The sequence below is a fragment of the Oryzias latipes genome, chromosome 3 (genome assembly GCF_053564925.1).
Source record: "Oryzias latipes strain Hd-rR chromosome 3, Olatipes_Hd-rR_3.1".
NCBI lineage: Eukaryota > Metazoa > Chordata > Actinopteri > Beloniformes > Adrianichthyidae > Oryzias > Oryzias latipes.
Genome location: NC_136239.1, coordinates 22,180,092 through 22,195,743, shown reverse-complemented (window position 1 = coordinate 22,195,743; position 15,652 = coordinate 22,180,092). Strand labels below are relative to the sequence as shown.

General features: G+C 41.4%; 1 protein-coding gene across 40 annotated transcripts in view; it reads left to right on the top strand.

The window, feature by feature from the left end:
- tjp1a (tight junction protein 1a) overlaps window positions 1-14,645 on the top strand; it is a 111,036-nt gene extending 96,391 nt beyond the window's left edge. For 6 of the 40 annotated variants that reach the window (XM_011489604.4, XM_011489598.4, XM_078944440.1 and 3 more), the window contains 14 exons: window positions 692-774; window positions 963-1,173; window positions 1,775-1,875; window positions 2,306-2,656; window positions 3,530-3,781; window positions 4,932-5,696; window positions 5,797-5,879; window positions 6,057-6,233; window positions 7,206-7,312; window positions 7,760-8,013; window positions 8,574-8,695; window positions 8,768-8,985; window positions 10,027-10,170; window positions 13,066-14,645. In XM_011489604.4, the coding sequence (XP_011487906.1) occupies window positions 692-774; window positions 963-1,173; window positions 1,775-1,875; window positions 2,306-2,656; window positions 3,530-3,781; window positions 4,932-5,696; window positions 5,797-5,879; window positions 6,057-6,233; window positions 7,206-7,312; window positions 7,760-8,013; window positions 8,574-8,695; window positions 8,768-8,985; window positions 10,027-10,170; window positions 13,066-13,160 (2,963 nt within the window). In that variant the 3' untranslated portion in view covers window positions 13,161-14,645. The remainder of the gene's footprint in view (window positions 1-691; window positions 775-962; window positions 1,174-1,774; window positions 1,876-2,305; window positions 2,657-3,529; window positions 3,782-4,931; window positions 5,697-5,796; window positions 5,880-6,056; window positions 6,234-7,205; window positions 7,313-7,759; window positions 8,014-8,573; window positions 8,696-8,767; window positions 8,986-10,026; window positions 10,171-13,065) is intronic. The other 34 variants (XM_078944409.1, XM_011489600.4, XM_078944426.1 and 31 more) reach the window with 11 other exon arrangements.
- Window positions 14,646-15,652: the final 1,007 nt, after the last annotated feature.

Below are 15,652 nucleotides of genomic sequence, written 5' to 3'. Positions count from 1 at the left end.
TGTGCATGGCTGTATTTATTTGCACTCAATTCAATTTCCTATTTTTCAATAATTCTATGACTGATGCTTGCAGAGATCCTATTAGAAATTAGATCCTATTAGAAATAAAGCCATGCCCCATGATGTGTTTGAGTCCTGACTGTGCTGAACATCCCAATAGAGAGACTGCCCCCTTTTGAACCATGTGTCTCCAGCAGGAAGCCATTGCTTATCTTTGTTTGAGTTAAAACCTCTCTTCATACCCTTTCTCAGATTCCAAAAACTTTACAAAGAGACTGTAATCTCATTAATCCCAAATGACCCCCCCTCCACACACACACACACACACACACACTCTCTCTGCTCTTTGTGCATATTTATGCCTAATTTCCACACATACCACATTTCCTGCACGGCAATATTTTTACACGCTTCGTGCACATACATACATTTGGCAAATACTGAATTTCATTTCCTAATCCCACCAGAAGTTACCTAATAGTTGTTGCATGAACTGGCTGTTGTCCTTACTTTTAAGTCTTTTTAAACGTACACTTGTCCTCTCCTGTACAGAGATTTTTGTTCTGCGGTTAACCACTATTTATGGGAGTCGACAACTGCACGCTACAAGGATGTCTTATTGGCGCACACTGTGATTATTGTTGCAGGTCTCTTGTGCTGATTCTATTCCCTGTCTGTTTCTCCTACGTAGGAAGCGAACCCAGGGACGCAGGAACTGACCAGAAGAGCTCTGGCATCATCCGTCTGCACACCATCAAACAGATTATTGATCAAGTGAGTGCAATCAGCGATCCTCACGTTAGACTGAGATGGCACTATTATTTGCCATACTTGTTTTGGTAATGAAAGCATTAAAAGGCAACAAAATAAAACTGACAGTTCAGTACTGCCCCCTGGTGGATTGGACTCGTTGACTCTATCGGGTGGATGAATCAATGTGTTTTTGTTTTGTGCACATGCAGGACAAGCATGCTGTCTTGGATATCACCCCTAACGCAGTGGACCGACTAAATTATGCCCAGTGGTATCCAATTGTGGTTTTTCTCAACCCAGACTCCAAACAGGGTGTCAAGACCATGAGGACAAGGCTATGCCCAGAGTCCAGGAAGAGCGCAAGAAAGCTTTTTGATAGAGCTCTTAAATTAAGAAAGAACAACCACCACCTCTTCACCAGTAAGTCTATGGATGGGTCAGATAAAGGGATATTATATAAATGGGAGGAGCAAGTTTCACCCTAAAATTTATAATCTTGAATCGGTGCTCCAATTTTACGCACTTGTATCGTTTCTTTGATTGGTTTTCCTTCAAGAAGACACAAGTCATGCATTTCCTTTAGAAGTTTCTGTTTACAGGAAATACCCAGCCAGATAATAACCAAGCAGATGAAAATATTTACTTAAATTGATACATAACTGCCTTGTAATCATCTCAGCCGACCGTTGTCCTCATATCTTGGTATGGCAGTGATGATTACAGACAGCGGTTGATTCAACAGTTGAACACACAGGACAAACAACACTGCTTGGCTAAAGTTGTGATGTTACCTCAGAAATGTCTATCAATATTGTGTAGACTGTCCTATTTCAGTGTATTGTGGTACACACATAATTTTTTTTAAATCATATACTCGTGCAAAATGGCAGATAACATGATTATCAGAGTACATGCTTTAAATGGTCTTTTAGGTTTTAGATATATGTGTGATATGTGTGTAGACTGTATAGTTATTTTTGGAATTGTTTCATAATAACCCCCCCCCAATTTGTGCATTAAGGTACATTAACCTTGAACAGCTTAAATGATGGTTGGTTTGGAGCATTGAAACAATCGATCAAGGATCAGCAGAGCCAGCTGGTGTGGGTTTCAGAGGGCAAGGTAAGACACAACACAAACACACACCATCAGCTGTTAATAAACAAAAGTATTATCCCTTAGGTCATGTGACCAGGGTCTGCTGGTTGTTAAGAGAACCTGGTTAAAAACTAAAGGTGACAAAGCCTTTGCAGCAGTGGCTCCATCCCTCTGGAACGCCCTTCCTCTCAGCCTCAGATCAGCAGACTCGGTGTTTTCTTTTAAAAAGCAGCTAAAAACAGATCTTTTTAAAATAGCTTTTTCTTAATTCTTTTATATTCTGTGTTTTATTGTGTTTTACCATGTTTTACTGTGTTTTATCATGCTTTACTGTGAAGCACTTTGTGATTTTTTATCTTGAAAGGTGCTATACAAATAAAGTTTATTATTATTATTATTATTATTTTCTCACTTCTCCTCTAATGTTACCATTCTTTTGTTTTTCTCCTTTTAGGCTGATGGTGTAGGCGATGATGACCTGGACATCCACGATGACCGCCTGTCTTACTTGTCGGCGCCGGGTAGTGAATATTCCATGTACAGCACCGACAGCCGCCACACCTCTGACTACGAGGACACAGACACAGAGGGCGGAGCCTACACCGACCAGGAGCTAGATGAAACCCTCAATGACGACGTGGGTCCGCCTACAGAGCCCGCCATTACCCGCTCCTCCGAACCCGTCCGTGAGGATCCACCGGTCATCCAGGAGCCCCCCGGCTATTCTGGCTACCAGCACTCAGTGCAAGGGGACCCCCTGAACCGCATCGACCCAGCTGGGTTCAAGGCACCAGCGCCACAACAGGTAGCGTTTCTGAGAGCTGCACGTCTCCCCTGTTGTCTGGAGGACGTGGTTTGCGTTAGAAGGGTTTTCTGGAAGCGCTATTAAAGCTCCTTTACTGTCTTCCTAAATATTCCGCCTATTCATTATTACAAACTAATGTCAGCGAATAACTGCATATGGCTGTGGTCAGGTATCTATCATATTTATCTCTTAATTATATCTACATGAAAGTATGTACACAGATTTATTACTACAGTATTTATTTTATCTATAACATCCATGTTTTTGCCGTTTGATGTTTGTTAGTGTGTTATTTATTTACATTTCATATCAAAAGGGAAGTTTCTGTTTTGCTACGGGCTCTCTCAGAGGTCCGATTTAAGTGACTGGGAGGCCAAAAAGAAGAAAAAGACTAAAAAGACGTTTCATCCCAAGTGTCTGTACCAGTACTCACTCATGTGTACCTTGTTCCGACTATAATTGGGACTGTGACAATACAACACCAGAAAGTATTATGTGCATGCTGGAAATGCCAGTTATTATCTAGTGTTGTTGTGAAATGTATCTATTGGTATTTGATTGGCTATTGTGGTATCTGGATGGAAACGTATGTTGTCTTTTGATGTTATAATGAGCATTAAAAGGGCAAAACTGTATCGTAATCATAGCATTAAAATCACAGTAGCACTCTATAAAAATGAAAGGCTGTCCTGCTGCTAATTCCAAACTTCTTTGTGCTGTTGGCTGATCTCAAGCCAATGTTGAATGTTAGGGTTCTGGGTACAGATGTGAAGCAAGAGTGTTGTAGAAAGGTGAAGGGGATGGGATCTCTTGTTAGACCTGCACCATGGTATGTCAGCACGTGTTATTAAACATTTCTGAACCACTTCACAGAAAGCAGAGGCCGCCGCGTCCCCTAGCATCCCCCTGCAGCCTGAACCCCTGTCTGAGGCAATGCCCCCTGCTGTCGACGTTACTGTAAATACTCTAGGGGCTTTGAGCCTTGATGAGGTTCCTGCAGCTCCTTACAGCAAGCCAAGCCCAAGCCAAGAGGCTGGCTCACTTAGGAGGCCCAACCTTGAGCTAGCCTCACAGAGGCTCACCCCAGAACCTCTACATCCTGGACTGGCCAGTTCCGAAGCAAAGGTATCCATCTGATTGTCACTGGACGCTTCGTGACCTGGTTCGGCTCAGCTCTGCTCGGTCTGACCCGGCTCACGTCCTGTGCTGCTGCCTGTTTTCCTACCTCCTTCTGCAACATTTCTCTTCTCTGTCGTTCTGCCCTGCATGTCTGCTGAGCACAGAGCTGCCCTAAAGATACAGAGAAGTCTGTGTGGGTAGGGGGGCGTGCAAGAGTGTGTGTGTGTGTGTGTGTGTGTGTGTGTAAAGCAAGTGCTGGTAAACAACAGTGGACCGGGAAATGGTGGATGCACTGATAATGCCCACTTGTTGAAGAACAGTGGAAATCCTGCAGCCCTCACTGTTGCTTATCTTCTTTGCATGGCTGCAACATGTTTTTGCTCATTTCAGTTATTTACTAGACCTCCGTGTATCAGTGAAGGCTGCTGAACTAATTATTTCCTTGTAAAAGTAGCCATTTACTTTCCAGCCATGTTATCAAAATTCCATTTTTAGACACGTTCTGGCCCGGCACATGTGGCCCATCAGCAGATAAGTGGCTGTTTGGATGGATAGTTTATGGTTACTTATGACATTTTCAGAGATTACATTTTTTCTTGTTGTTAGCAACTCATTTACTTTTTTGAACAATGTGTGCTTGTATTGTGAAATATTTTTGTGGACATTCAAGTTTCTTGCGTAAAGACAGTGGGTGACATTTTTTTTGTTAGGGCCCAACAATGAAGTAGATAAACAGTAAATGGGTGAGGGGTAAATTCAGCCTTTTCTACATTTATCGGCCTAATACAAGAAAAATGGATCCCATTGTTTTGTTTTTTAGCTTTTAGTAACCTTATTTTGAAAGTTTTTCAGTTTGCGATCTGGAGTTGCAGTTGTTTATTGTCATTATTTTACAGCTAAAAAATGTTGCTGTGCTGCTGTTTCTCATTTGATCACAAGTGTTTTCATGACTAGTAACCCTTCCTTCTGAGTTTCTCTATTTCAGGTCTTTCCCTTCCTGTTTTCTCTTCTGCAAATAATGTCTTGAACTTGTTTTTTTAGTGTTAAGCCTCTAACCAAGTGTTTTGTGTGTCCTCTTTGTCATATCATATGTTGTGCATCCATAAGTGGACTTAACCAGGTTGTAATCGTTTTCCTTTTCATGTCTTTGCTCCAGCAGATGTTTCAAAAAGATCCCTACAACATGGAAAACATGGGCAGAATCAATAAGCCCACGACCTACAGTCCTCAGCAGCTATATAGAGATTATGACCACCCCCCCAGCCGATATGATGTCAACAGTAGTGTAGGAGGTTTTCCAGATTCAAAGTATCGGAACTATGATAACCTGCCCTATGAAAACAGTGTCTCTCACTACGACCAGCAGCCGTGGAGCTCCTACAACCAGCCGCAGCACTCCGCTACTAATCCCCAGAGCTACGACCTCCGTACCCCTTACAGTGACAGCTCTGACCCCCAATACACGCCACCTCTGCGAATTGACGAGCCGCCACCCCAGACAGGGTTTGATGGCCGACCTCGCTACGGTAAACCAGTGCCGCAGGGACCTATCCGACATGATGATCTCCCACCATCTTTTCCTGGGTCCGACCTGCACTACAACCAGGAGTCTCCTCTGAACACGTACCCATCGGCCAGCCGCTCCCCGGAGCCACCGACACCACGACTAGCCTACAACCAGGGACCAACGATGCAGCAGAAAGGCTACAAACCTCATCAGTACGATCCTCCCCACGCCAACTCCGAAAGCAGCCTCACACCGCCTCCCAAAGCAGAAGCCCCCTCACCATCCAGAGACCAGCTTCCAGAGGATGACCCTGCCATGAGGCCTCAATCGGTCCTTACAAGGGTCAAGATGTTTGAGAACAAACGTTCTGTGTCTGTGGATCGTGCCAGAGATACGGGAGACTCTTCCAACAAGGTCAGCAGTTTGTATTCATGCTTAAACTCAATACACAGGCTCAACATGTACGGTTTTCACTGTTTTCTGAAATGTTTCCATTTTTCTTTTACTGTTTTAGCCAGCTGATTCACCTCTGAAAGCGGGGGGAGTGATCCCTAAAGCCAATTCTCTGAGCAACCTGGACCAAGATAAAGCTTATAGGTAAGCCTGCCACTACTATACTCACTGTTATTGTGCTCACTAAACTAGTACAACATTGTGCAATATTTAATCACTTTTAGGGATTTGTTTTGGTCATATGATTTATATATACGGTATATATTTTTTTATGTTTTCCTTCCTGTTTTGCATTTATGTCATTATCGTTTTACCACCCAGAGCTCCAGAGGCACAGAGGCCACCGCCTAAGGCAGCTGGCGAGATCGTGCGCCCCAACCATTACGACCCTGATGAGGATGCAGACTATTACAGGAAGCAGTTGTCTCTTTTAGACAAACTGCATACTGGCCCCAACAAACCCCAACTACAAGCACAAACATCCCAAAGCTTTCCCAGGTGATGCTCAGCCCTAAAGACATCCCTCATCATTGTTTTTTTTGTTTTTTGTCTTTTATGTTAAAATGGTTCTCCACAGTTGCGCAGTTTGACACAAATCACCTCAGATCAATAATGGTATAAATTTTATAAGACATCAAGTACGCTTGGGAAACAAGGATTAGTGATGTGATATGGCTATGTTGGTGCTTGATATTGCCATTCCACTCATTGGTTTACAATAAAAGGTAGTCATATGGTTTGTGGGAAAAGAACCCACCTATAGCTACTTAAATAGCTATTAAATACATGGTTGTTCAGACTTTAAAATTCCACTACCACTGAAAAAAAGAATTCACAATGATGGATTTTCTCTATACTTGGTTAAGTCTGTTTAGATTCATCCCATTGCCGTTGGCTTTTCGTCATTTTCTGGTTACATTAGCTAAAGCAGCTTGCAGAGGAAACTCTACTTTCTCTACTCTACACTTGCCATTCCAAACACGGTCTTTGGTCAAAATTCCTTTCATTTTGCTGCAAAACTCCCTTAAACTTCCAGCTCCCATCCCATCATTTGTTCAAGAGGAAACGGTTTCTAGTTGACGGCTGTACTCGTTCTCTCCCCGTCGGTTAGGCTGCTTTAATGTCACCGTCACTACTGTTTGACACAGAATCTATGTCATGGATTCATGTGTACGGTTCTTTTGTCTATCTTTGTTTTTCTGTTTTTTCTTTTGCTTGGCCCTCTTACCAGGTCATCATTGTATATAAGAAACTGTTTTCAATTGATTCTCCTGGTAAAACAAAGTTTAGATAAAATAAATAAATTCATTTTACTTTTAAACCACTATATTCTAAAATGGCCTGCCTGTACCTCTCTTTGAACATCTTCTTTTTTTTTTTAAAGAGTCCTGTATGTTTTTTTGTTTTCTTTTTCACCCACTTTTGCACACATCTCAGTTGTCTTTGTGTTGTTTTCATGTTTTGCTGCAGGACTGAGATTTTAGAGAAACCACCTCCAGCTGAGAAAAAATATGAACCAATTCCCCAGATGACACCATCTCTGCCGCCAGCCAAGCTACCTAAACCCCCTGTGGAAGGTCAGAGTCAAACCACCTATCTTTAAGTTTGAAGAAGAAAACATTTAAGGGCAAAAAAGTTACATGAAAAACTATTTTTATTCATGATAAATGTAAAATGTGGCTTTGCAGTGCGTCTTTCTGGTAATCAATCAAAAGCATAGGTTTAAGACTGTATTTTTTTTGGAAATCAAAAAGTAATGTGAATGTCAATCTGGACACAATACCTGTTTCACTGATTTTTTTCAGTTTCTTTAGGATTCTGCAGAGTAATTTAAGTTATTTGATGCCAAGTTTCTCTTTTCAGTTTTTGCGCCTTCGTAAATGCGGTGTCAAAGTTCTTCTATATTCTTGAATGGAATGAGGATTATGTTGTTGTTGTTATATTCTGATCTAGAGCTAAGATGTATTCACAGAGGCACTATTGTCAGTTGTGCGTTCTGATCTATCCGCCTAATTTGTCCACAGCCAAGCCCCCCGCCCGAGAGGATACTGTCCAGACCAATTTTCTGCCGCACAAAAGCTTCCCTGAGAAGTCTCCGGTTAATGGCACAGGGGACCAGCCTCCAAAGACGGCCCCCACGGCTGGAGCTCCATCCAGCTTCAACCGCTTTGTCCCCAAACCCTTCACCACCTCTGCCAAGCCGTACACACGCATGTTCGACAGTCCTAAGTTCAGCCACAACCTTCTGCCCAATGACAAGCCTGAGAGTGCTCCAAAGGTAAACACGTTTTGTTTGGAGGTTGTTCAGCAGCATGAATCAGAAATAAAAAGGTGCAAAAATCTGCAGCTTTAAATAAACAAAAAAATCTTATAGTGGATTGTGGTGAGAAACTTATTGGGTGTAGTTATCCAACAAAAAGATTATTGTAAATGCTCACGTTTTTGCGTGTTTCAAAAGGCCACAAACTTTTATTAATGACCTTGAGAAATACTATCCTATACTGTCCTCTCTATATTTAAACTTATAGTTACTGGGGGAAAAAAACGTCAGTTTCAAAGATAATTCCACTTTCTTTGAGCTGTTCTTGCTTTCTGGCTGCATATTATTTAAACCCGGCTCAGTAAAATCCCAATTTTATCAACTCATTACTATCTTCAATAAAGTGTTCCTATTTGTTTAATAAAAAATAGATCAAATCTAATCTCAGGGTTTTCCTTTTTATTTCTGTAGAAATGTTTTTTTTTTTTTAAGCACTCACCAAGGCTCATATGAAGAAATATTTGATAGAAAACATGACACAGTGAATGAACGGCTGCATTCATTTTTGTTTGGATCAGGGCCACAGCTCCAGTCCTGTAAAACCTCAGATTCCCCAGCAACCCCAGAACTCAGAGAACGAGCCTCGGCCCAAATACCAGCAGAACAATGTCAACGCTGTGCCAAAAGCCATCCCCGTCAGGTAACTATGCTCAGTCTAAACTGAGCCAAGGTTGCTCTGCGGAGTGTCACAGCAAATGTGCTTGCCTCTTAGCCCCAGTGCTCTGGAAGACGATGAAGAAGATGAGGGTCACACGGTGGTTGCAACGGCTCGAGGTATCTTTAACTCCAACGGAGGGGTCCTGAGCTCCATCGAGACGGGTGTCAGCATAATCATCCCTCAGGGGGCCATCCCTGACGGTGTGGAGCAGGAGATCTACTTCAAGGTGTGTCGAGACAACAGCATCCTGCCACCGCTGGACAAGGAGAAAGGTAACCGTCAGAGAAGACGATGTCTCTAGCTCACATTGGCATCAGCCATCACTTTGTGTCATTGATGAGAGATAAATAACTGAAGACTGAGCTACCAATCATATGAAAGAAAGAAGATAATTCTCTCAGAAGGGGCAAGCAAGCCAAGAGGGACAACAGAGCTAAACTTAAAAAAATATTTAAATAGACCAAAATCTGCAGAAGATGAAAATAATGGAATCTCGTTTATATTTGCTTTTCTAGAAGCATTTCAAAAGGCTGGTATTGTACAGTGTTTTATGCTATAACACAGAAGGTTCTGCACAGTCTGTAACCCGAGGGGACCCAGCTGCAGCCTTCAGTGTGGCAACTGTGGAATTATTTGGGCCTTTTGTATCACACAGTTGCATTGAACTGCACCAGTACAGTCAATATCATGACTGGGATACTTCATCTTTATTTGCTGTAACAACTTCCAGTGCTTTTGAAACAACTGCAGTTATATTGTCAAAATAAAGTGCACAACATGGGTTATAAACTGACACAGATATTGGTAGAGATGGTTTTGGACATTAATTGAATCACAGCAGCATCTAGAAGGTAAAAAATGTCCTATCTCTCTGTGACCAACACCTATAATTACAAAGATCTGGGTTTTTTCTTTCTTTGTCGCGCTTCATTTGGTATGTTTTTTAGGTTAAAACGTGAAATATGAAAGGCCCTATATTGAATTATATTAAACTTAATTAATGTACTTTTCTTTTATTACTTTTATTAAGGAAGATGAAAGTATGTTGGACTGAAATAGAAATTTGTGAGTAAACTCAAACACTTGCAGCATTTCGCCCTCCATCTGTGGAGTTGGCACCTGTTTCCCTCCTTTTTAAAGCCAGCACTGGTGTTTCGTGTACATGTGGTAAGCTTGGAGATGAAACGTTTGAGTTTTTATTGGATCACTTCACTGATTCGCGGCTTGCCAGCATGTTTTAAGATTCCCCAGCTTTTCTGAAGAAATGGGACGCCAACGACGTTTACATGTCTGCTTTGTGTTTGTGTTGACAGGAGAGACTCTGCTCAGCCCTCTGGTGATGTGTGGACCTCACGGTCTCAAGTTTTTGAAGCCCGTGGAGCTGCGCTTACCTCACTGTGCGTCTATGACCCCTGATGGTTGGTCTTTTGCTCTAAAATCCTCCGACTCCTCGTCGGGTATGCTTTGCTCTCTCTGTTCTTCTGGGGTCGTTTGGGCTGGCTGTGTGACAAGCTGAGGGGTTTTGATCACTTTTTAATCAGCTTTGATCCTCTCCTTCACTATAGAAAAATACCTTAGATCAATGCTATTAACTTCCACATGTCTTAGAATCAATTCAAATAGAAAATTCAGCTTTTTTCCCCCCACAATTATGGCTTTAGGCCTTTTCATTCTCACGATTTACACAAACGAACTCACGCACACATTTTCTCATTTTCTGTATCTCTGGTTTCTTTATTTCTGCTCCACAGTCAGTGTTTCTCTTTGGGTTTATGTCAATCATCTTAACAAGCTTCTGTTCTCTCGCCTGCATGCACTGGGCTCTTGGTTGCACCATGACTGAATTTTGTTCCAGCAGGTAATGCATGCCTCCTTTCTCTGAATCATGGATTCTCACATAGCCACCCAAATCCTGACCTGAAGAACAAAGCCCCTTTAAAGACCCTGCAGAAACGTGGGCACCGTCACGACCGCCAAAGTTAAATCATAGAAATATTCCCATTTTATAAAAAAGATATGGTTTCTCTAAAAATAGCTTCTGTCTTCCATATATATATTTTTTATTTGTATCGTTGAGGTGCTAAAAAATGTGCTTTTGGTGACGGATGTTTTTTTCCGGCTGCTATTGTTTTCCTCCAAACAGACCAGACGTGTGAAACTGGATCAAAGAGAGACGGGAAAGCGGAAAAGGGTGGAAATAGATGAACTCGAGGCGAAACTTTGCCCGACTTTAGCAGGAGGGGCTGTGATCAAGCAAATCACTAAAAATAGGTTTACCTCTACTGTAAAAACAGCAAAATGATCTGGATCCATCCCTTTCATTTGAGCCAATAAATCACACAACACAGCTGACACATTTGTGTCTAAATAGCACAGCAGGTCTAGGAAGAAGGCTTACTCAACCCTCACAAAGAAAACCACTTTAAAGTGGTCCCTCAGTTTTGAGGTCTTGCTCTCCTGCAGTTTTTTTTATACTGTAGTGCAATTTTGCCAGCTTTTTATTTGTCTTTTCATGCAGCATGTTTTGCGTCCATGTCACTCAATCCCCTCTATCTGGTGTGGCTCCTGTACAGTTCAGTTTTCTAAATGTCCATAAATCTTCTGTCGCCAGCAGATCTTTGTTTTCATTCTATAATACTGAACTTATTTTTATAAAAAGATTTAAACTTTGAGAATTTAGACAAGAGAAATGTGGGAAAATGTGGAGACCTAAAACAAGTGCATAAAGTGTGCAGTGAAGGGTTTTATAGTCTTAAAACATTTATAATAATGGTTAAAAAAAATAAAGATGACTGCTTTACAGATTTCGTTTATCTCAGGTTATTTTTAGAATCAAACTACTGTATTTGATTTAAAAAAGTTTAAAAAAAAATCCTGATTCTTTTGAACACAAAACTAGTTATAGAGAATTGAGGTCAGTTGACATAAGTAAAAAAAATACAAGAAAATGAAATCATGAGAAAGACAAACAGCACTGAACGTTCTCAAAATGTTGCAGATTTCCATCTTTTGTGCGTCATTGTCTTCCACGTATCCTGCCTTCAAACACGGTGCTAATTTTGGCATCTGTCAGGCTTGGATGTTAATTAGTCTCATTTTTTGGGGATGAGACGTGGGGGCCGCAGAGAAATAAATGTCCACTCCTTCGGAATTGTGGAAAGGATTATTGGGTTGTGTCGTAATCCTCTTATTGTGAAGCAAGGCCACTCTCGGGCCTTCCTGAACCTTTTCTGTCGTTTTCTTCTCACGTAGCTTCCCTCCTCCTTCTTTTTCACGTTTATTCAACTCTTTTGTTGTCTTTCTTCCTCTCCTGTATTGTGGACTCAGTGGTTCCTTTAACACTTGAAACTGAAGCAGTGTGATACATACCCGTTAGGAAGTCACTCCTTTAGCTCCATTTAGAGGTCATTTGAAATTTTTTACACTAAGTTGTGCTCTAAAGATGCTTTTAGGGCGTCTCCTTTGAGAAGAGTTATTAAACAGAAACTTTCTGCAAATGTTTCTTCATAAATTGCAAGATGGCTGATTTACATCACACGAATGTCAACAGATTCATTCCATAAGTAACTGTAATCCTGCCTGTTTTTTTTTTTTAATGAAGTTTTTTATGTTTGTTGCCTCCTTTAGCATAAATGTAGATGTAGAAGATGCTGTGAGACAAAAACATCTGCATTTCTAAACCCCTTTTGCAGCTGTTTGCAGGCAGTAGCCCTCTCTTAATTCTATTTTATATAATAGAAAAGTTCTCAGGAATAGTAGTTTTTCCTCTGCTCAGTTTGAAGCAGATGATTTATTCATTTATCGAAATCCTCAAACACTGAAGCAGAAAGTAAATATGAAGTTCAGGCTTGGTGCTTCTGTGATATTTACGGCTGGATGAAGCGCTGAGACGTTAGAGAAAGCTAATTCATCAACTGTATTTGCATTAGCTTTAGCAAATGTTTGCAGGGTTCAGTATATTTAGGTGCGTTTGAAAGCATCCATTGGTTTGTCGGTTTGCAGGTCGCATGCAGTAAAGACTGCTCTGACTCTTGGCTCCATCCTCTGATTGATTACTGAAACTTTCCCCGTGGCACAGACCTGTGTGCGTTTTGTTTCACTCGCACTTAGACCTCCCAGTGACTGAGGGTTTCTTGCCAACAAGAGACCGAGGGCAACAGTTTTATTTGAACTCAGTGGAGGGACTGCACACAAACTGTGGGAACCACAAGCTTCTGCAGCCTGCTGTGTCTCTGTGCGGCACGGTTATGTAAAAGGTTTTGGAGGCGCACTGCACCATGAGTGTCACCAGAAAGCAGCTGCTATCGCTCCACTCATCCACACACCCCCTGATCCCATCTGTCTGTTTGCAGGTGACCCAAAAAGCTGGCAGAACAAGTCCCTCCCGGGAGACCCCAACTACCTGGTGGGGGCCAACTGTGTGTCGGTGCTCATCGACCACTTTTAAGGATGACCCCGACAGCTGTGATGTTACTGAATGTGGAAGGATGGAAGTGAAGAAGATGGAACTGGCACGTTAAAAAAAAAAAGAAACCCCTCGTTGTACATGCACCGCAGCTGCAGCGTAAGCATCCGGGCGAAACAGATGAAGAACAGCCCGTGTTTACTGCACCCATGGATGAAGACTGTCATTTATGACACAAAGTTGTTTCCAGCTCTTCTGCTGTTTGAAGGTTTGACATGAGATGAAGGCTTTGACGCATGCTCCCTGTCAAAGGTTAACACTATTTTTACATGAATATACACACGGAGGATAGCTTTTGCGGCAGCATACATGCCAGAGAAGTATATTTGTGCTATATATGCAAACAGTATATATAGAATTGTAGTGAATATTTACTGTTAACTCCAGTGACTGACTGAATATCAAGAGTTGTCACGTTTTTCCACATTCAGGAGCTTTTTTTTTTTTTTTTTATTGAAGGTTTGAGGGAGAGGAGGTTGCATTTGCTGAAGCAGCTGACAAGAGTTGTTGATGAACCCAAGCAGCACACATACTTAACCACAAGTTTTTCCTCACCTGATGATACCTGGTAGCTTTCTGTCTCTACTGAGCTCCTCTCCCCTCCTTCTGATCGGACGGAGATCTATGCATGCTCTCTACTCAGGTCCAGAAGCCTCCTCCGGTCCTCCTCTCCCCACCTTTCATTGTTTTTGTAGCTCTTATTTGATTTTTCTCCCCCCCCCCCCACTTCTGCATTCACACACAAATAAGCAGCGATGCCTTATCTGCAGACCATTCACTTTTCGTTAAGTTAAAGAATTTGTTTTTGGTGAACCCACTGTGGAAATCAACGAGCACACAGGAACGGTCGATAAAAGAAAAGTGAGCTCTTTTATCTGCTATGCATTTACGAGAGAACCAAGAAGAAGTTTCTGTAAATACCTTTAGCATATTGCCTTGTTTCTTTTGTTTGTAAATGAACTTTTTGTATGTCTTTTTCTTTTTTGTATAAAACCTAGAGGAAAAACAGGATCTAAACAGGAGAAAGTGGAAACATGCTTTTCTTTGTATTCTGAACATACCCTCAAGCCTTGGAATTGTAACCTAACAACAACACATCACACCTTTTTTTTTTTTTTACCACTTTCTGACATGATGTTATGGTTGCTGAAAAGTACTGTTTTTGTGATTGATTTGAACATCAGGAAAAGTGCTCAAACTAAAATGCATTACGTGTTCTTTTGAAAGGGTGCGCTCTGAAAGTGTCCTCCTCACGGTTTGGGATAATGGATGCTATATGGTGTGCCCTTTAAATGTATTTTTGTACTAATAGACAATATATTACATATGGCACACCAGTACTTTTTAGATATAACACAGCTTTAAATGGAAATTAGCTCTTCACGTGTGGCTGACTTTATTTTCTCCTCTCCAACACAATCTTAAGTATACCACTATATTAATAAATAAAATAATTTTTAAAATAAATGATGTTTGTTCTTTTTTTATATTCTCAAGTTGTAGCTTGGTCTAATTTTTTTATGTTAACATTTCAATTATTTTCTTTTTATAAGGAATTTTTATTGGAAAAATGTTTTGATTACATAATCTTAGGCATTTCCAATCGTTAACAATTTATATTATTTAAATATATTTTAGAGTAAAAATATTGTTTCTTTTTATTGGCATTTACACTTATTTTAATGATTTTCTCACAAGATTAAAACAATATCCATCCTTTATTGTTTCTATGCCTACAACGTGTGTACCAAAGTGTGCAGCTAGATGGCGCGCTTGAGCTGGAAATATGTGCCGTGGTGCTCAATAAAAGAAATAAATCATTAAATTGTGATTTTATTTTAAATGTTGGTGTTTCAGAGTAAAATTTCTAACTAAAGTTGTAAGCGTGTGAACTTGTTAAAGGATCATTTAAGGCTTGAATGTGTGAGTTATCAGAGATTGGGGTGAGGTTAAGGGTCTGCTGCACTTTTACCAACACCAGTGATCCACTTTTATTGTGCTGTACTTTCACCTCCCGGCGCATAACTAGATTCGTGATTCAGTTGAGTTTGGTTTTATTTCTTTCATCCGTTTGGTCCAAAAAGTGAGCAGCTGCAGCAGATGTGAGCTGCTTCCGGCCTCACTGCATCCATTTTTTCCAGGGGGTCCAGGTGATGTGAACATACAAGGAAAGGCCTTCCGTGAACGAACTGCATCCGTGGGCTTTCAGAGCCCCCCTCCCCCGGCTTCCACGCGCCGTGGGTGATGACGGGCATTTGTCACGTCGCCTTTCTCTCCTCGCTGCCGTGAACGCAGTTCGGCGCCATAGACGCGCAGAGTGGCACATCTCCAGCCCGCAGTGCGCGCAGCTCCTCCGTGCGTGCTCGCGCTTAGCTGCATCTTAAAAAAAAAAGAAAAAGGACGCGTGGACGTTTCACCTTTTAGGATCTTAGGTTGGTTGTGATTGATTCCTTCAGGTGAAGGTTCCGGTGTTG